The sequence below is a fragment of the Pseudonaja textilis genome, chromosome Z (assembly GCF_049901715.1).
Source record: "Pseudonaja textilis isolate UNSWEBS1 chromosome Z, rPseTex1.2, whole genome shotgun sequence".
NCBI classification, from domain to species: Eukaryota; Metazoa; Chordata; class Lepidosauria; order Squamata; family Elapidae; genus Pseudonaja; species Pseudonaja textilis.
This window is the reverse complement of record NC_142008.1, coordinates 20,360,454-20,382,378: the sequence shown is the minus strand read 5'-3', so window position 1 is coordinate 20,382,378 and position 21,925 is coordinate 20,360,454. Positions and strand designations below refer to the sequence as shown.

Genomic DNA, 21,925 nt, shown 5'->3' with positions numbered 1-21,925 from the left:
GATTTTGAAGAGTCTGGCTACTAAGGTTTCTAAAGTAGGGATACTGCCAAAGACTTTTTTGGATCATAATCCTATCAATTTGTGAAAGAAAATCCAGTTCTTAACTTCTATAGAAATAAGAAATAGTGGAGTATTGTAAAAAAAATGTTTAGAAATAATTTAGATAAAAGTATTGGTTTAAGAATTGTTGGGACAAAAATAAAATTTTTATCAGAAGTTATTTTATACAACATAATAAAACAACATAACAAGACAAACCAATAACAAAAAAGAGGCAGAAGAAAACGCAAGGTATATTAGATGATATAAGGAGAAAAAAAAATTAAATAAATTTCCAGACAAGGCAAGATATCTCAAGTCCTACAATGACTGTTATCTATGTTAACAGTTAGATAAATGGAAATAAAAATGAACAATATAAAGAAAAACAAACCAGAGAAATGTCTGGCATATACATTACAAAAAAGAAAATAATGTTGAAATTACAAATGTAAGATACTGTACTAATGGATAGCATGATAATACGAAAGGCATTTCACCAATATTATTTCAACTTGTATAATGCAAGTAACACATCTCTGAAGAACATAGATGTATTCCTAAATTTTATTGAGGTTTACAAAAGAACAGAAACCAATTATGAATGGCTCTATAACAATAAGGGAAATTTGTGAAGCTATACAAAAGATTAGCTGAAAAGGTGCCTGGATTGGATGGATTACTAGGTTCTTAGGATGAATTTTTGAGGATGAATTTTTACAACTTTTACAAAATATAATTAATATCTTACAAGAAGCAAAAAGGTAAGGAAGTTGAAAGAGGCTAATATGGTAGTAATACCTAAAGAGGAACAAAATTTGGCTTTATAAGGAAGTATAAGTTGAATCATTATTGAATGAGTAAAAGTTGTTTACAACATGCCGACTGACAGGCTAAAAATATTTTTAAAAGAATTTATTCATAGGGCTCAATATGGATTTTTACCTAAAATAGTGCTACAGACACTATTAGAAATGTGCTGGACATTTTGGAATATTTGATATAATAAAAACAAGCCACTTGATGTTCTTACATCTATAGTAGTCCTTGGATTGGACCTTCTTGTTCAAATTTTGAAATAATTTGAATGTGGCTTTCTTGTTCAAAGTTTTGTAAGATAATGAACTTTGGAAAGAACTTTATAAAATGTAAGAATGATTTATACTTCAAAGGAAGCATGAATAACTGCTACTGGAATCAAACAAAGGATACAGAAAGGAACAGGACAGGTATGTGTACTGTCTCCTATCTTGTTTACTTTGGTTCTTGAAATACTGAATAAGACAGCATTAGAGGATTGAGGGAGTAAATATTTTTGAGAAAACTTTACAAGTTAAGGGCTTTTGCAAGTAACTTTATGTTGTTTTTGGATGTTTTCTTAGCAGCACCCACTTTTTCATCAGACAAAATTGTCTAGAAAGTATAAAAGCACTTCAAAATTACCTTGGAAATGTGAACAATAAGAAGGACATTTCATCCCTCTTGGTAGAACTACAGAATATTTTGGGTTCAAATACATTGATTCAGAAAATTTTAAAGTTTAAGGTACAATTGAAACAGAAATCTTTCTTCTGGAATTGATGAACAAAGAATTGGAAAAAGTCTGAGAACTTTGATTTTTTTAATGTAAGTACAGCCAGATTATTGTACTGTATTTATATACTTTCTGCAATACCTACAATGGAAGGCTGGTTCATGAAGATGATGTAACTTGCTGAGATGGCCAAACTGATTTACTTGATTAGGGAAAAGACATGTTTATTATTAATTGGAAATCCTTTATGGACTTTTTGCATATAACTGAAAAAATGAACTTATGGTTTACATTTTGATGATTAGATATGAGATTATAGAAAGACAAGAATCATAGTGAAGCTTTAGAAAAAGAGGTAAATTTATAAATTGTACTTATAATTGCTGTAAAGAAGACTGAAGCCACAAATTGTTATCTTTTTCCTTTCTTTTCTATTCCCCCTTTTCTTTCACTTTTAGTTTTTCTTTGATTTCTATCTCTTTTTTCCTTCTTATGTATATTAGTTGGTATTAATTTTGATCTTCATTTTTAAAATATTCAATAAAGTTATGAAAACGAAAGAAATGCTCAGTTTAAAATAATATTACCAATTACAACTCCAGAGAAGAGGTTCCCATAATTATTATCCATCCCCATTTTCAGAAGTACAATCCCTCCAAAGCTTGTTTAGTGAAGATGAGACAAAGTGATTGTCTATACTCAGAATACTTCCTGAAGACTATTTTATATGCCACAAACTCTGCAATCTTTTGAATGGTGCGGGTTGGAATGGAGTGAAATTGCATGTAGACAATACATTTTTAAATACATTTTTTAAAAGGCAAGATTTACAAAGATAAAACTAAAAAAAAACATTTTTTCCTTTGTCATCCATAAAGAAAAACAAGAGGAAACAAATGTTCTCTGAGAAGAAAAATCCAGATGTCATTGCCTGTTTTGCTGTAAGAAAAGGAACTGCCTAGAGAAAGGGAGAAACTACAGCCGGGAATATGCATGCTTGGATAAAGATATTTCTGCCAAAAGATCTTCCACGGCACTAGATGTTTCCTGTACTTCAAAAATTTTATTGGTTTATCTGAATATAAAATACAAAAGAAAACAATTAGAAAACAAGGGAGGGAAAAGGGAAGGGAGAAAACTGTAGGGCAGAGGAAAAAGAAAAAAGAAGAGGCGTTGCCTTTCCACCTAGATGTTTCCAACATGAACTCTGTGCAGAAGCATCAACTTTATGGGCAAGATACCAAGAGCACAAAGAAAGATAAAAATCTTTGTCATCATACCGCACATGTAAAAAAACCCAACATGTTTCCATGATACAAAAAGAAAGTTAAATTCTTCTGGCTAATCTGTTACAATGTTACATCTAGCTTTTTTTGTTTGTGATCCAATGCCTGAGCAGAAAAAAATTAAAAATGGTCTTACAGGAACATATGCTTATTGAAAGGCCAGATTTTAAAATGCTTATAACGATATAACTATACCCAAGTAAGAAGCATTTTTAAAAAAATGAAAATTATGTACCAATAACAGCTAAATAGTAAACTCAATTCAGGAGCCAGCTCGGTGAGTGACTGTTGTTTTGTGGTACACTGTTGGCAAGGTTGCTCGCCATGACAACCTGACGTGCAGCTTTCATTTTCTAACAATCAGGAGGAAATAGGGAGCTTCATTTGCAAGGGATGGAACATAATTGCTCTCATTTGTTTAACTAAGTTCAAAAATCTATTTCAGTTGTGACAATTATCATCATTTGCCCTGCCAGAACTCAAGCAGACATTCAGAAGCTGGAAATCCAGGGCGCCCAATCAAACCCTTCAGGACAGAAATTAATCTGTTATATATTATTCACCACTGGATAGAAAAAAAAATTCTTGCATTGTAAAGCTACAAAAAATAGAAAGCCCATCCACACCTTGCAAACTTTTGTACAATTTGCAACAACCATTGGGAAGCTATTCATGCAAAGTGAAATTCCTTAATCATTTCTGTAATAAGTAAATTTATATAACTAAAAATGACAAAAATTACCTCGGGGGATGCAAATCCTAAATATTCCCAATCCCACGTTCCACCAGCAAAGCTATAAATTAAACATACTTTGTTATTGGAGAACAGAATTAACTATGAACAATTTCCCCTCAACCAGACAATTGAAAAGTTATTTGCTAATTAGCTATTTATATAATTTTAATAGCGTTAATAAGCCAAGAAAATTTAAAATTGCTCACGATTTCAAATTATCAATCTAAACATTCATTCATTGCATGGACACAAAAACATATCCCACTCCATCCAATCCCACCAACTTTTTCAGTTGAAGCATGGGTAGCTATTGCTAATGCTACTTCCTAGTTGGCCAACAACAACATTTATAATTTATTTATTTATAATTTCAACTTTCTTGGCAACCACTAATAGGGACTCTGGGTATCTAGCAAGGATTAAAATAGTAGAACAATTAAATCAAATTCTAATGGTGTAGGAGAGAAATGGAACCAAACAATTCAGTAACATCCAGCCTTACATCCTGCTTTCTTGAAGGCAAGGAAGGTCAAGGATCTTTGGATCTTGGAGGAAATTTTCTGCTAATGCCTCAGGAAAAGGGATACCATACACATTTAGTTAGAATGGACTTAAATGACTACATTGAGAACCTGACAGTCTAATGCAATATTTGAATCAGAAATATCAAAAATTACAATTCAACCTTCTATCCTTGTGTTGTAAATGAGTGGTTGAAGTAATCTCTTTCTGAATCAGTTTGAGAAGAACACATTAACCTTGTTAGAATTTTTTTGTGCTTTTTATTTTATGCATTTTCTCTATCATGATTAATTTTCAGGTGTAATTTTATTTTCAAAGTACTTTCACATTTATTTATTTATATAGCTGCCCATCTCACATGTGATACTCTAGGCAGCTTACAATAAATAAATAGAATGCATAAAATATACAATATAGAAAATAAAAGTTTTCCTTCCCCTATAAATAATATTTGGTATAATATATTTGATTTAATATGATTAACTATGAGAATAAAATTTATGTATTCAATGTATAAACTGTCCATTTCATAAATATGAATTTGGGCAGCTCCAAATTAAGAGTGAAAACCAGAGTTAAAATACCCAAAATGATATAAAATTAGTATCTGAGAAGGCTTACAAACATTCAAAGAAGCCATGAAAGAAGCTATTGGGGCCCCAGGCTCCATTACAAAACCAGGTTTTTAATGCCATGTGAGATATCAGCAGGATTAGGGAAATTAATAAATTAATCAGACTATCTAGTATATTTACAAATACACAGGGCCCTAATTCCTGGTGTTGGCATGATCCTGTATTCTAAAAAAAAATGTCAGCTATTCAAAAGGCAACATATAAGAGAATGTAAGGAGTTGCAGTCCAAATAACTGGACATCATCAGCTTACAATACCTTACTCTTAGCAAATAAGATTGTGAGACAGGCTTACCATACTTGGTACTTACAAATTGTACTTCTTTGGGGATGCAAATCTCTATTTTATGGGATTACCTGCGCCTTGGAGCTTCTGGGGAATCAGCAGGAGCAACTCCACGGGCTACAGAGGCTAAGAATTCTTGCCTCTTCTGTTGAACAAGGCAAGCTGCCCGGATGATTTTATGGCGGGGAGTACGAAGGTAAGGTCTGTTTACTTTTTGAGCAAGATCTTCTGTAACCATTTCAAGGTCTGTCTATAATAGAAAATAATAACTTTAACCAACACTTCACAAGGTGAAAAATGGTGCAATTTCCAGCAAATATATGTCATAAAAAGTGTCTGCTATATAATCAATAATGAAGACAGGTATAAATATATGCATTCCCTATTATAATGATTAGGGGATGTATCTAAAATTAACTATGGTTCCAATAAAATGGCTTATTATTTTATAATTATATAATCTACTTAAACAGTAAACATTACAACACATGCAATAATGCACTTTTTACTATACCAATAAAAAAATAGCAACACCAAGTTTAATAAGTGTAATTCCTTTGAAATTAACATTTTAAGAGTCATTTATTTATTTTTTTAAACTGCATTTTAATGACTTCTTTAAGAAAGAAGAGTATCTATTTAATGTAGATTATAATTTATTAATGTAAGCTAGAAAAAATAATTTGGGAAAAAAACTCAGTAAAATGATTGATTCAATCTATTAAAGCCATAAAATTATATCAGCTGAAAAAAGCTGGTTACTGAACTATAACTATTTACACATTTGTGAATGCACATATCTGGGGTCTGTGTTAGGTTCATATTTATCTAGGTTGTTAAATCAGCTTAGAAAAATAAACCCATGAGAATAGCTGGGCTGAGAATTGGGCTGATTCAAGTTTATCTAATGAGTTTCTTCGGGTGAAGCTAGATTTGAACCTGTTTTATAATACTCCTAAGATCTAGGCAATGGTGGTGAACATGCCAGCATTCCCCAACATCCAGCAACTATTCTCAAAAATGCCCCTGTTCTACAATGTTGGTAGGTTGCACAAGAATGCTCTTGTATGGTCTCCAGATCCCCTGGAAATCATACCAAAGTCGAACCTCCAAAAATTGTGCAAGAATGATATGTGCTTTTGCATGATATTCAGAAGCAGCATAGATCACCAAACATCATTCTTTAAACCCACATCAAGATCAAAGTCCTCATGAGACCCAGAACAGCCTTGAATAAGCCACAGGGGTTTGTCACAAAAACATCACCTGAAGATAAGCAGCTCATGTCAGATCCTGAGAAGTGTTGGGTTATCCCACCATTCCCCAGATTGATGCACTTTGGGAATAGTGTGAGGCAGCCTTTTGGGGTAGCATTGGTGGCACCGGGGCTGGAATTAAATCATGGGTGTCTACTTCAAGCTCAGCTTTAAATCTGCTGCTGAGTGCCACTGTTCAGGGTGGCGTAGATTGGAGATGGGGAAGATAAAATAATTGCTTCTGTATTGTTCAGAGGGGTGGGTGTAACACACTAGCAGGATCAAGTCTGAATTTTTGATGTGCTGAGCCCAAAAGGTTGGCCATCACTGTCCTAATCCAACTTCTTAACAATCACACTATATTGATAAAAATAGGAATAAAACATACAATAAAGTTGGGTTCAAGGGAGTCTTTATATAGTGCCTTGGACAAGCAAAGTCTTTATTTTCTACTGTTAACGTTTTTTTATTATATTTTTATAATGCCAAGTCAATTTTTTTCTCATGCAACTGACAAATAAAGTATTTGCAATGCAAATAATCAAAATGCTAGCAGTAAATAAGATAAGTGTGTGTTTAAGGCATGACTGGTTTATAAAATTATGGCTTGAGAAGTGTGAGGTGGGATTCAGAATGCCTGGCCAATCCAATTGTCTGAGGTCAGAGTCTTCCTATCAAACAACTACTTAAGGTTAGTGGTGTAGATCCAAGCAGCACTGAAGCATTGTCTTCCTATGTGATCTTTTACTATGAGATGGTAGAACAGTCGGGAGAAGTCATAACAGGTAGCTGAGAGCTGTCAAAGCTCTTGATACTTTTTGTAAAGCTAGTGTAGTAGAGAGAGCTCAAAGTAATGCTTTAAGCTGCATTGACTTAAGTGCATACTGAACACAACATATTCAGATGTATGTCACCTATATATAGTATGTTGGTGTAGCACATTTGGAAAAATAACAACAACATAGGAATTGCTACTTTCTGAAGTGGCTATGCAGGCACAGAATCGCTTTATCTGAATCTTGATAAAGAAGAATTGCAGAATAAGGGCTACCATAAGGTAATATATTTACCTGCATCAGTTCAAATATTTCTTTCTTTGTGCTTTTTGGTTCCAGAAAGAATCCATAAGGATAAGAACACTTCAGAATCCGTCGAGTTTTGAGGAGTTCTTGAACTGCATCTTCAATGAATGTGGTATCAGGACAACTTCCTTCCGCTGCAAGATATGTTCGAGTATTGCAAGTAAACGTTTTTTTTCTGGTTTCTGAAAAAACTACTTCAGCAAGCATAAGGTGTCTTTTGATTTAAACAAAAACTATTAATATCATATAAAATTAGAATGGGTTTTCAGCCTTGACTTCAAATAAAAAAAATACTTGCAAGTAAGTTTCATATTGACTGTATTCAGATTTCTGCAATTAGTTAAATTAGATTATGATAGCCATCCAAAGCAAACATATATTTCAAGATATAAACAAGATAACTGGTTTTTTGTGACTGAGATGTGAACAATTCTTACAGTTACAGAACTCTGATTTTTTTTTTTTAATAGCCAACCTACATACTATTATTCTTTTTTTAATGACTTACTATTAAGATATCATATTTTAAAAATAAAACCACAGAAACACTAGCAGAGTTTTTAGACATGAAAAAAGATACAAGAATGCATTAAAAATACCCCCAAACCATATAAATTTGAATTCAATGAAGAAACTTTTGAGTGGATAATATTCATAACGGAGAGATTCTTTTTCTTCATTAAAATATAACTTTTTCTATAGCAATAAAAGCTTGCAGAATATTAACAATTACTATATAAAACCATAAACAACCAACATAGAAACAGAATAAGTTCTAACCTGTTGTTGTTCAGACCAAAATCTTTGGTAAATATCCAAAATTTCTCTTGGGACTGAGAAGGAAACAACATCACTGCAACTAAAAATGCCTTTCCTCATATCCATGTATAATGTATAGTTGTGATGGACACAAAAGAAAATCCTTTACCTTATCTTAAAAAGGACAGATGTATCTAGAGAACAATGCTTCCTTAAATATAAAAAGGGAGTATTTAGCTGGGCAAAAATACTTTGGGTTCTGTTCAGACTGAAGCATCAATTCAAACAGAAATGCAGGAAATGCATCCGTTTGACGCCAGTATATTGTATATCAAAGAGAGATTTAGAATGAGATTTAGTTATAATTTTGTTACAGAGAATATGACATGTTTTTAAACATGCCTAAAATACTCTGCTATATTTAATATAGTGTATTAGATCATTAATCAAACTTAGCTGGCAAAAATAATTAAATTAATGCAAGAGTCTTAATTCTGAATTCTTAACCATACTGTAGAAAAAACAAAGGCACTTACAACCACCAAGAGCTCTACTCAGCTGCTCCATCTTTTCTTTGGCTGTTTTAAAAAGGCGCTGTTCCAACTAAAAGAAATAAAATGAAGAAAATAATTAAAACTTTGTATTTTGAAGAAATAAAGTTGTAATCTGATTTAACACAACTATTTGTAATCATACTTGATAGCTGAGCTCATGGTTCTTAAATCTTGTATAATAGTGCATAAATCTGTCAAGTTCTTGAAATCTTTTGTGTTTCTTTTCAGCCTGAAAAAAAAAAGTTTAAAAAAGGGAAGAAAAAAGCGGATTTTAAATTTTCCTTATAAACAAGACCAAATATTCCACAGTTTTTAAATTGTGTACAATAGAAATATACTCACTCACAATAATGAACAAATAAATTAGTCATCTGAATTCAACAGACAAAATAAAGTAGTTAATCAATTTTGAATCAAAGAAACTCATGATATACATGTGATGATTCTATCTGGATACAATGCTCACTCCATTTTAAGATGAGAGGGAATAGCTGTTCCATAATGATTTCTTTAATTATAAAAGTGGTATTCTAAAAATCAGGTTAGGCCTTATCTACTTTTTAATAGAGATTTTGGCTGAATAAATATCCAAGAGGCACTTGCTGACTACGAAAATTCAAAGTCTCTTTTTTCTTTTGTAGTCTAATATAGTGGGTGGGTGTCTTTAAATTGAAGCCATTTCCACCTTTTTCTATATTGCCACTTTCAATATAATCTGGAGGGTGGAACATTTAACAAACTCAAAATATATATCAACCATGCTGCAATTAATGAACTGAACTATTAAGGGTTTTCTTTTCAGTCAAAGTAATGCAGCTATTATTATGAACCAGTAAATCAAATTTTGTTGTTGGTAAATTATATTCTGGCTTACATTTGAAACAGATTTTCGAAAACATGATTCAGTTCCTCTCACTTACAAGGAAGGCTTTAATCTTTCACTTCACATCTGTTTTTTGTACCTTTAATTTTGGACACTGATAGAAAATTTGGCAGGCTTTCAATTACTGCTGAGTTTGATCTTTGCTTAAATTTCTGATATGCACAGAAGATATGGATGAAGAATGTTTACGAGGCTCATGTTACATATATTCTGGAAACAGATGGATGGATGATGAATACTTAACTAACAAAAATACTTTTTAAGGCTAGATTTAACATCATCTTAGTTCAGTTGAACATGGTGCTTTTACCTAATATTAAATGTCTAGCTATGAGTTAAACAGCTTAGTACAATGTGTGGAATCAACTATTACATTCAAAAGAAGAGAATAACATATGATGATGATGATAATGATCTATTCCTGAAAATAAATCATTTTCTTACCTCTGCTGTCATTTCTTTAGATTGTTCTTCTACGTGTTGAATTACTTCATAGCGAGTACATCTATAATATCCTCCAGTAGAAGAACTATGTTTTTTCCATTCTTCAAGACATATCCAACAGAAATCATATTTGCACTAGGAAAGGAAGAGATATACATACAGTATATCTACTATACTACACTACAAATGGAATTATATCTGTGATGATGTCTTCAGTAACATGTCTTTATCAATTCTTTAGCAAAGTCTAAAACTGATAAATTATTATTAACTAAGAGTCATCTGAAATTATTATCTAGAATGTGATTTAGATAAATGTTGACTTTTATAACAGCATACTACCCTAAAATATGGCTTGGTCCAACTGTGCCTATCTTTCTGAAAATACTAAATATATCTTCTGGTTCTTTTTATTTTTCTTTAGACATTGGGTCTAGGAGTGACATAACCCTGGACAATATTTGTTCACCTTTGCACACTGCATGTGGTTGCATCCTTCATTTTTCTGAATGGGAGATTTACAGTTGGCACATGGTTTGGAGTTTGTGAGTAACCATAAGCAGTTAGCAGCATCTTCATAAGCTTCACTAACTCCCACAACTTTGAAGAGGGAAACAAAAATATTAGGTGCATATAACGTTCATGTAATATTTTCTTAGAACAAAAGGCTCACTGCACTTCCTAGTTTTTTAAAGTTTGTAACCTAACATTAAAAAAAAAATCCACTTGTGGGACCATCCCTCAATGTTCAAAAAAACCCTTGCATTTCAAAGATAAATCTGACCCAGAACTTAATTGAACTTGAAAACCAGTTGAGATTATAATTTCCTATTTATGTGACACTGACCGCAAGGGTTCTGCAACTCTCCCCTTCTTCTCCCACCTGCCTATCTCTCCCCCCATCTCAGCTGCCTATCCAGTGTACCAGGGAGTACAAGGCTGCTGTGACACAGGAAGCCCAAGCCTGCTCCCTACCGCATCCAAAAGGCCTTTGCCAGTTACAAGGCCCAGCAGTACAAATAAATTGTTCCATGTACCCTTGCATTTATTTGCAACTACTGGCAGATGTGTCTAGCTGATGCAAGGCATGACCTTCCTACAGAGGCTGACTTGTATCATACTGCAAGTGGACACCATACTCATGATACTTTGGAAGATTCGTTTTCCAAGTCACAAGATTTGGAGAAGAGTGTTCCAAATGATTGTGAGAACGGTGTCAGCTCTTGTGATGGCTAGAAAGAGTATTTTTGTAAGCAATCATCTTTGCTAGCTTTCTATACTTTTTAGGCTAGAAAGCTAGCAAGGGAAATAGTTTGGAAGGCTCCTTCTCTAAATTTCATGACTGGGAAAAGGAGCCTTCCAAACAATTATGATAATACTCTTTGCAGAATAATATGAGGCGGCCTCTGTAACAAGGTTGGGCATCCTGTCAGCTGGGTATGCTTGTCAGCAGCTACAATAAAAAACAACATAAAGGTAAATGGAGCAATTCATGTACACTGTGGGCCTCTGCAACTGGTAGAGGTTTCCCAGACAGTGAGATGAGGGGAAGAGGTGGAAGAGCTCCAGGCTTTGTGGTCCACAGTAGGTTTCCATGCACCAGTGGGTCCTATAGTTTGCATGAGTCTTATAGTTTCTATAAAATAAACAAAAAAGACACAATGGACATTCTTACGCTCTTCAGGTTTCATTTCTGTTATTTTCTGCAGCCAGTTTTTCCAAGTTTCACAATCACAAGGTTCATGGGCTTCACCTAAACATTCCCTAAAATGAAACCAGGGTTAGAATGAGGGGAAAAGTAAACTTTACATTAAAACAAAAGAAAAACTTACTACAGAATTTTTAAGAATAATCGTAAAAAAAATGATTTTAATCCATTACTTGTATTCATTAAGATGGCAAGCTGTAAATTCACATCTAAGAACCCTGTATCTACAGAGTATCCCGTCTAAAGCACGAGGAGATTTAGGATGGGAATCCTACCCCTATGCAATATATGTTTAGCATTGCTCCCTTTCTGTCATGTCTTACAATAAGAGGAGTAAAAATTGAGGTGCCTAAAATTGAGATTTTCCTAAAGTGAAGAAATAGGTGAACCATACAAACTCTATAGAGTGCTGTAAGCAACCCAAAAGATAAGATCTGAAACTATAATATGGGATAGAAGTGAACAAAGCACAAATGAAGGTCAGCAGTTTATTTTCTTATATTTTATCTAATAGATATGCATTCTCTGTATCCTCATGACAGCTTTCCTAAGAGATCTCAATTTATTTTAGCCCTATGACAATACTGTAAGACAGAATGGCTTAAACAGAAAGTGATTGGCTCAAAGCCACTTAGTCAGATGCCATGATTAACTATTCACTAGAATCTTAACTTCCTTGGTTCTAATCTAATACCACTATAACACTCTGGCTGTTAAAAACAGACCAAATATTGAATATCAGCTCTCAAATAACAGGCCAAAGTTCTATGAATTAGGGTTCCCAAAATTATTCAAGGCAATTATTCTTCCAATTTCACCCACCCATTAGCTATAACTTTATATTTTTCTAAAATATTTGGGAATTATATAAATGATACTTCTGAACATTTGCAGAGAATTAATCCCTCTCTGCAATCTACATGCAGATTGGCATCACTTGTATTTCTCACAGTGAGAAACTCTACAGGAAAAAAGCAGAGGGATAATTCTCCTCTTGCAGGTTTCAGCAATATTTTTGGAATAGGAAGGAATACTTAAAAACTGGTTAAACAGAAAATATTATGACAACATATACATAGTAGGAATATTTTTCCCTCTATCCTTATTTGAAATTGATCTTCACAGATCTATTTAGAATTTTTTTTAATGCATTATAGAAGAATAGCAAGTCCCTGATGGACAGAGAAATGTGACAGAGAAATATTGCTTGGAATAGCCAATGTTCTAGATACTAAAAGCGTATATTGCTTGTTGCAACTATAATGTTAAAATCTTAATTTTCAATATCCTGGTTTTTAATATCAATTTACAGTTTTATATATATATATATATATATATATCTTTGGATCTTTGGTTGTTCGGGTTTTCTCCGCGTAAGATTTGAGGTATCTAGGCAACATTTCGATGAAGTCTCATTCATCATCTTCAGGCTTCTGTCTCCGGCTCTGTGCTTCTCAGAGTAATGGAGATTGCAGCTGCTTCCTCCTTTAACTGCCAGTGGGGTGGGACTTGATTGGGTGGGGGCTTGGCTGTGTTCTGATTGGGTGGGGTGTGTTCTCATTGGTAGGGGTTTGGCTGTGTTCTGATTGGTTGGGGGTTAGCTGTGTTCTGATTGGTTGGAGGCGTGTTCTGTTCAGGTGGGGGCTTGGTTGTGCTCAGGTTAGTCTTAGTTGCTGGGGATTTGAGCTGGGGGTTGTGATCTTGCTGTTTGGCTTCTAGTTCGTGGTCCTGCTGCATCTTCATAGTGGGTGTCGGTTTGCTTCATGTATGGCTCAGAGGGGTTTGAAGTGGGTAGTGATGCAGCTGCAGTGCAGCTTCTGGTCCATGGTCGCTTTCTCATTTTTTGAATGGGTGGGAGTCTGTTTTCTACATGGAAGTGTGGTGGTGGCATCTTGTGTGGCTCTCATGGGTGTGGGTCCTGTGTCCTTCTTCATGTTAGGTACTCGTCTGTTCATGAGGGCGGGTTTCCAAATGGCTGGGAGGCGGGAGGTGTCATCTCGTTTGTTCATGCTGTGTGGGCGTTTTTCTATCTCTATGGCTTCTCTGATTATTCTGCTGTTGAAGTGTTCGGTTTTGGCGATGGTTCTGGTATTTTTAAAGTCAATTTCATGTCCTGTGGCTTTGAGGTGTTGGACCAGGAAGAGGTCGTTTCTTCTTTTTGATTGAGTTCTTATGTTCTTCAATGCGTGCACTTATTCTTCTGTTAGTTTGTCCAATGTATGTGGTAGGGCAGGCAGTGCAGGGGATTTCGTATACTCCTTGGTTTTCTAATTCGATTTTGTCTTTGGGGTTTCTTAGGATGGTGGATATTTTTCTGTTTGTGCAGAATGCTGTTTTAATGTTGTGTTTTTGGAGGATCTTGCTGATTTTGTCTGTAGTGCCTTTTATATATGGGAGGAGGGCTTTGCCGTTTTCTTGTTCTCTGTCTTGGATTTTGGTTGGGGTTTCTTTTTGGATTAGGTGGGTAATCTTCTTTCTTTGGAATCCATTGGCTGTAAGTACGTTGGAGAGAGTGTGTAGTTCGGTTTTTTGGTGTTGTTCATCGGCTAAGCAGAAGATGAGACACGACCATGGACCAGAAGCTGCACTGCAGCTGCATCACTACCCACTTCAAACCCCTCCGAGCCATACATGAAGCAAACTGACACCCACTATGAAGATGCAGCACGACCACGAACTCGAAGCCAAACAGCAAGATCACAGCTCACCAACTCAAATCCCCCAGCAACTAAGACTAACCTGAGCACAACCAAGCCCCCACCTGAACAGAACACGCCTCCAGCCAATCAAAGCACGGCCAACCCCCCAACCAATCGGAACACAGCCAAACCCCCTACCAATGAGAACACACCCCCACCCAATCAGAACACAGCCAAGCCCCCACCCAATCAAGTCCCACCCCACTAGCAGTTAAAAGGAAGAAGCAGCTGCAATCTCACATCGCTCTGAGAAGCAAGAGCCGAAGACAGAAGCCTGAAGATGATGAATGAGACTTCATCGAAACGTTGCCTAGATACTTCGAATCTTACGCGGAGAAAACCAACAACCAAAGATCCACATACAAATACCCGAGAACCTCAGAAAATATATATATATATATATATATATATATATATATATATATATATATATATATTCATTCATTCCTTACATCAGAGGTTGGTAATATTTGGACATGCAGGTAGTCCTCAGTTCACAATGGCAACTTAGACCAGAATTTTCATTGCTGTGTGGTGTGGTCTTAAAGTGTGACATCATGTGACAGCATTTAATTAATGATGATATCCCAGCAATCCCAGCTACCATTAATAGGTGAGGATCATGGATGATTAAGTGGCTTTCAATAACCCAAGTCAGTGGGAAAGCCAGGAAGCTCACAGGCAGGCTGGTGGGCAGGTAATTGGCTACTGGGTGCAGAAGAGTACACAAGGGTCCAATGTTGCAAAACACAAACAAGGTGGCGCTTGGGGAGGATGCCGCAGAGTATAGGAAAATGCTGACAGGCCCAGCATAGTGAGGCTTGGGGTGGTTGCTGCATGGTCCCCATACAGTGGATTCAAAGAATCCCTAACCTTGTCTTTTCCTGCAAGATACGGGCCATGTACCAATAGCTTTGCCCTCCCCTCTTTCTTGCTTTGAGTTTCCTGTCCAAATGTAAGTGGAGTTTTTGGCTTGGAATCAAAGATATCTAGGCTCAGACTGCCCCTTCTTCTGTCCCACACAGGACATTTTATGGTGATATAGTTTTCTTCTAGATAAATAATTCATGGGTATTTTATTATGAGGAAGGCGATGTCTCTTTCAATAATAGAAATTAAAACTATTTTATTTTAACAAGAAAAGAAGCAAAAATATACAGAGAAAATTAGGATAAGCAAATGAAGAGAAAAACCAAGAAATCATATAATAATCATCTTTTGTATTGTTGCTAGACGTAATATTTCAAAAGCAGGAAAAAAATTAAGGGCATAAAAATGCATTTATCACATTTTTCTTAGAACAATTAGCTGAACTCTGCTTTGTTTATCATTATTTTAGGTAGTAATTTATCAAATCGAAAACACAACATGCAAAATTTGCAATAATCCTTAAATTTTGGTCAACTGTAAGTTCAAAAAACAGGTGAATTTGTGGTATGGAATCATTTCTCAAATGAAGTCACTCAATGAAACAGAATCTTTATAACTGGCATTATATCGTTGGAAAATACAGCTGATGTGAAAATACTAAATTTATATAATATACTCTGTATGTATGGTATTTGCAATTCATAGCACTTATTTCTTAATCAAGCTAATAATTAACATTTCATAACTGGAAATAGTTCTTGAAATCCACTGTATTTATTAATAAACCCTTATTAATTGGTTAATATTAATTTATTGCTCATTGGACAATAGGAGTTATAAAAATTGACTTTTTATCCAAGGTGATCCCATATCTACAAAATACATGAAAAGAAAAAAAATTTTTTGTTAAATAACCGTTAAGTAACTATAAACAGGCAGGTGCAAAAATTATTCTCAGGGGAAGACAAAGAATATTTCACAGGTTTTAGATCTAGGATGTAAAAGGTAAATGAGTCAGAAAATATGCTTGCAGAATGGCTGGGAGCGGGGTTGCTCAAGTGCTTTATGTAAGTACAGATAGTCCTTGACTTACAGCCATTTGCCTAGCAACTGTTCAAAGATATAGTGGTGCTGAAAAAAGTGATTTAAGATTGGTCTCTGCACTTATGACCCTGTGGTCGTGTGATCAAAATGCAGGCACTTCGCAAACAGCATGTATTTATGATGGCTGCAGTGTCCTGGGGTCAAATGATTGCCATTTGCAATTCTTCTACCTGCTTCCAGCTAGCAAAGTTAGGGTAGGAAACTAGATTCACTTAACAACCATGGCAATTTGCTTAACAACTGTGACAAAATAGGTCATAAAATTGGGCACAACTCATTTAATCTGCCTCACTTAGCAACAGAAGTTCTGATCCTAATTGTGGTTGTAAGTTGAGGACTACCTGTATAGTTTTAATAGATTGTAGTAAGGGGATATGGTTGGTACAATTAAAGAAAGATTTGTAGATCTTTGATGCCTGACTCATGGAAGTGGATTAGGTTAGTTTAAATCAGATTTAAACCCAAGTGACTTGGAACTAGAGTTTCTCAAGCAATTCCATTTAGCATAAATTTTTTGGAGGTGATGCAAGCAGCCAGGCAAAGTGAGGGGCCGCTCAAGGTCAGGCCCCTTCGATATCAGTGAGGTCAAGTTGGCCATGCCCACACAGACCACTCAGCCACACCTATTCAGCTGGTCATTAGGATTTCAAGCTGACGCAGAGAACTGGTTGTTAAATTATTTGAATCCCACCACTGGGTGCAGTGGAAGTGTGGCGGGGCTGGAGCTGGTTTCTGTCAGTTGGAGGAGATGTACTTGAATGACTTGCAACCTTCCCTGCCAGCTTCCCCATTGACTTTGCTTGTGGGAACCACCAAGGAAAATCTCGAACTGCAATCGTGTGACTGCGGAATACTGCAACTACTGTGACTGCAAGCTGGTTGCCATGTGTCCAGATGACAATTATGTGGCTGCTGGGATGGACAGAACTTTGATGGTGAGTCATAAATACCACTCATTTAGCACAGTTGTAACTTGTTATAATTTGTTATAAGTGATTATTAATCAAGGACTATCTGCACTGAACAAAGACCATTAAAACCTGATAATTCATTTTTATTCAACTGGGGAAAATTTTGAATTAAAAACATTTATTTAAATAAAATCAGAATATTGGAGTTATGCAAAAATATATTTACAAAACATGAATTATATCAACTCCCACAAATGCTAATTATTTTAGTGCTTATACATGGCTTTCAAAACTAGCCCAAACTAGCTAACAAAAATTCCAGGATCAAAAATAAACAAGCATTACCAGCAGAAAAGATGTCCTTTCCCACAATCCACAGCGGGTGCTCTTAATAATGGGAAACTAAGTGTTTCTGAACTGGTTGTATTAGATCCTTGTCTTGTTAGCCTGACTGCTCTTTCACAGGCTGGTGTAGGGCACCATTTAATAGAAGGATTATTTTCAACAAAGGCCTGAAAACAAGAATTTAAAAATTGGAATTGGAAATTAGTTTCCATTATAAACTAAATCTTTCTATACAAACCTTATTCAATTGATGAGTAGCCTGAAGAGTATGGTTTAAAATAACTTTAAGAATAAAAATATATCAAGCTAAATAATTTTACTAAATTGAAACACATATCCCAAGAATTATGTGGTATGAAACTTCATGCACATTGTGTGGATTATTAATAAACAAAATGTTACAATGATAGGAAATTTTGATATGGTCCACCTGAGAGAGTTACTGAGTATCGAGTAGGTCCTAAGTTTATTAAATGAAACTGTAAAATACCAACATATTAAAACTTATTGTTCCCAGTGAATTGCTGATTTAAATGTGTTCTCAGTGAATTTCTGATTTAAATGCAAACAGTCAGTTAATCAAATAAATAAATGCAATCAGACAAATTGTTCTCAGCTAATAACTGTCTAAATGACTGAATGGCTTGACCAAGGTTTATAGGATGCAAAGCCCAAAGAGAACCTTAAATTATATATTCAATTATCAGAATACTTTGGATCATGACTAAGTGAACATATACACTGTTTTCCAGTAGAACAGTCAAATACTTTGATGGTTCTGGAGCAGCAATTATTTGCCCACCTTCCTGAGAGAGTTCTTTTCAATTTAGAATAAATAAACTCAACCAGATGGTTAAACCACATTTTCATAATCTCACAGTTTACCTTAATATCAAACTGTAGGTAGCGTTTATCCATCTCCTTGGAAACCACACTTTCTATTATCTCCACTGGAACAAGTTGAAAGCAATCATAAGCTGGGCAAAAAATATTGTGAGCTTCACCCTCTTGAATCTTCATATTCAAAAATCTATTAAGTATATATTAAGATTGAAGAATAAATATTACCTTTCTCAAAGATATGGAGCAAAATTACCTTTCAATAATACTTTATCAATCAGGATAATCCAACAATTTGTAGTCAGACAAGTAGTTCCAAAGGCTTTTTTCAACCACATTGGAGGTGGTCAACAAAATGAAGAATATACTTATGAAAGATCCACATGGGGTTGTTTTTATGATGATAAACTTTTAATGTTTCAGTCTTATGAGAAAGACTATGGCTTGGTTAAAAGCTCATACATAAGCACAAACTTTGATTTGATCTCCCTTGTCCCTTTTTTTTACTGTTGCATTTGCTTTATGATGCATCTAATCTTTTTTATCTTTAGAATAAGCCACCTTCTAGATGGTGATCAGCCAGCCTGGGAAAAACAGGCACCATCATTAATGAGAAGGATAAGTTCCAACAAATGAAAGTTACAGATAAGAAAGAAAGAAAGAAAGAAAGAAAGAAAGAAAGAAAGAAAGAAAGAAAGAAAGAAAGAAAGAAAGAAAGAAAGAAAAGATCCACTCAATATAATCAAATCAAATTTTCTACATTAATATACATGAATAGGATTTCTTACTTCTGATGATAATTACCATTTATATATCAAAACTCTTGGACCTTCCAAAATAGTTTTTAATACAAAAAGTTAAACTTGTACTTACGCTTCCCAACATGCTCTACAAAACTCATGCCCACAAGGCATATCTACTGGATCTTCAAAGATAGAAATATTACACATACAAATTTCACACTGCAGATAAAAAAAACAATTTAAAAATTAGTCTGTGTATGTTCAGATGGTCTGGTCTGATCCATAGCCTCTTCTAATTTCTTCCATTTTATTTATTTCATTTACATCCTGCCTTTAGGCTGAAAAGTGACAATAACAACATGTAGTGGTGAAGAGATGTAGTTGAGGAGGATAAAAGTAACAACTTATATGAATTGGTTAAAACATTTCTATCATTTCAAAAGAGCAGTGAACAAAAACATGCTGTAAAATGTTGCTCTTTGTTTTTCAGAATGAAAAATTAAAAAATAAAGAGGTCATATTTTCCAAGGCTTAGAAACTGCTATTCTAACTGATGGAAACTGAACAGAGAGATTTAACCTGGAAATAAGGTTAATAAGGAGAACCTTTAATAAGGAGAACCTTTCTGACAGTGAGAACAATCAACCAATGGAACAGCTTGCCCTCGGAAGTTGTGGGAGCGGCATCACTTAAGACTTTGAAGAAGAGATTGGACTCCCATCTGTCAGAAATGGTGTAGGGCAGTGATGACGAACCTTTTGGGCCCCGAGTACCCAAAGCATGAATGCGTACACACGCATGCATATGCAAAATGCAAGAAGTGCCCCCCCACATGCACGCCCTGCACCTTCGCATACACGCACCCCACGCATGCTCCCCAACCCCCATGCACGTGCCCTGCCCCCATGCATATGCAACAGAGACCTGAAGACCAACCGGCCAGCAGGAGATGTGCATGCATGTGCACTGGACTTGAACTGGGGCAATGGTGTGTATGCCCACAAAGAGGGCTCTGCGTGCCACCTGTGGCACATGTGCCATAGGTTCACCATCGTGGGTGTAGGGTCTCCTGCTTGGGCAGGGGGTTGGACTAGATGACCTACAAGGTCCTTTCCAACTCGGATTATCTGTTATCTTTTAACTCAAGAAAACTATCACTGTTATACATTTCTGAATCCACAGAAAAAGCCATTTTTACACTGGTTGCAAGAAGGTCTTTTATCAGCCTGGCTGATAAATCAGATGTTCTATTCTTCCCTGAAGGATTTAAATCTAATATAGACAATGCATCCACCGTTCACATTAAATTACCAGATTACTGCCATGCTCAGTTTGTGAAGTAGCCCATCAATTGCCCCTCCCCACAATGCAGTAGCAAGAATTGTGAGTAATGCTTCTATTTAATGCCACCATCTCCCCCACAGCTTCATTAGTTACCCATTATTTTCCAGACTCAATTCCAAGTTGAGTATGCTCCTTAAAGCTTTCAATGGTTTGGACCCAATTACTAGAACTGTGTACTCTGGTCTGTCTTGCACTCTTAAATCCACAGTGAGTCACCTTTTCCAAGTCTCTTAATAATAGCAACCAACAATGCCTTTTCTTACAAGTAGTCCTTGACGTACGACCACAATTGGGTCTGAAATTTCTGTTGCTAAGTGATGTATGAGTCATGCCTAATTTTATGACTTTTTTTTTTTTTTTTGCTGTGGTCATGCAGTCATTAATGAATGTGGTTTACTCCATTGATTTTGCTTCTCGGAAACCCCTGGGAAGATTGCAAATGGCAATCACTGACCATGGGATGCTGTAATCATTGTAAATAACTGCCGGTTGTCAAGTGCCTGAATTTTGATCATGTGACCATGAACAATGCAATGGCAAGAAATGTGAGAACCGGATCTTAAATAACTTTTTTCAGCACTATCTAACTTTTAAGGGTTATTAAATGAACTACCAGAATTGGACCATTGTGGAACTTTTGAAATTAATATTATTCCCTTTTTGTCGTGGTTTAAATGGAGCAAGAGTACTTAAGCCAAGCCATTTGCACAGAGGTCTTTTATACATATTTAAATAAGAGTGTTTATGCTTGATGCTGACATGGAAAAAAGAATATTCCAGAACTGATTTTAAAAAGGAAAGTCTGTATGGGGCATTAAAAAGGGATTCCAATTATAATGAAAAGCTTTTATTAGAAGTATGATGCTCTCACTGATATATGCAAGACCACACAGTAAAAGCCCTTCTCATCTTACTGTACCAGAGTATTAGCAGACTTTTAAAATTAGATAAACTATTGCTGTAAGGTAAAAGGGTGACAGAAACAGAAAAGGAACAAGAAAAAAGTACAATTACATATAATAGAATTATATAATTACATACAATAGAAACTAAAATTCAATTTTTCACACAAGGACATCTTATTACAATAATAGCCACAGACGGATCACAATTCAACAAAATACATTTTTAGGTAAATTGTCAAATATCAGACCTCTTACTGCAAAACTACTAGAATGAAATATAGTACTTTGCTCTTCACAGATGTTAGTCAAAAAAAGTCATGAAATTAAAGGGATTTCCACTGTTATGCTTTTCACCTTTCCTCTCTTAAAACCACAGGTAGTCCTTGATTTACGACCACAAATGGGATCAGAACTTTAAGGGCAGTCATAAAATCAGTTATC

General features: G+C 35.2%; 1 protein-coding gene across 8 annotated transcripts in view; it reads right to left on the bottom strand.

Annotated features, from left to right (window-relative positions):
• Positions 1-21,925, bottom strand: part of ANKIB1 (ankyrin repeat and IBR domain containing 1) — a 56,152-nt gene that overhangs the window by 11,738 nt on the left and 22,489 nt on the right. For all 8 annotated transcript variants that reach the window (XM_026722727.2, XM_026722733.2, XM_026722732.2 and 5 more), the window contains 11 exons: positions 19,366-19,454; positions 18,538-18,682; positions 17,653-17,819; positions 11,691-11,779; positions 10,485-10,615; positions 10,016-10,150; positions 8,831-8,917; positions 8,671-8,737; positions 7,364-7,509; positions 5,109-5,287; positions 3,602-3,653 (listed from right to left, as the gene is read on the bottom strand). In XM_026722727.2, coding sequence (XP_026578512.1) covers positions 3,602-3,653; positions 5,109-5,287; positions 7,364-7,509; positions 8,671-8,737; positions 8,831-8,917; positions 10,016-10,150; positions 10,485-10,615; positions 11,691-11,779; positions 17,653-17,819; positions 18,538-18,682; positions 19,366-19,454 — 1,287 coding nt within the window. The remainder of the gene's footprint in view (positions 1-3,601; positions 3,654-5,108; positions 5,288-7,363; positions 7,510-8,670; positions 8,738-8,830; positions 8,918-10,015; positions 10,151-10,484; positions 10,616-11,690; positions 11,780-17,652; positions 17,820-18,537; positions 18,683-19,365; positions 19,455-21,925) is intronic.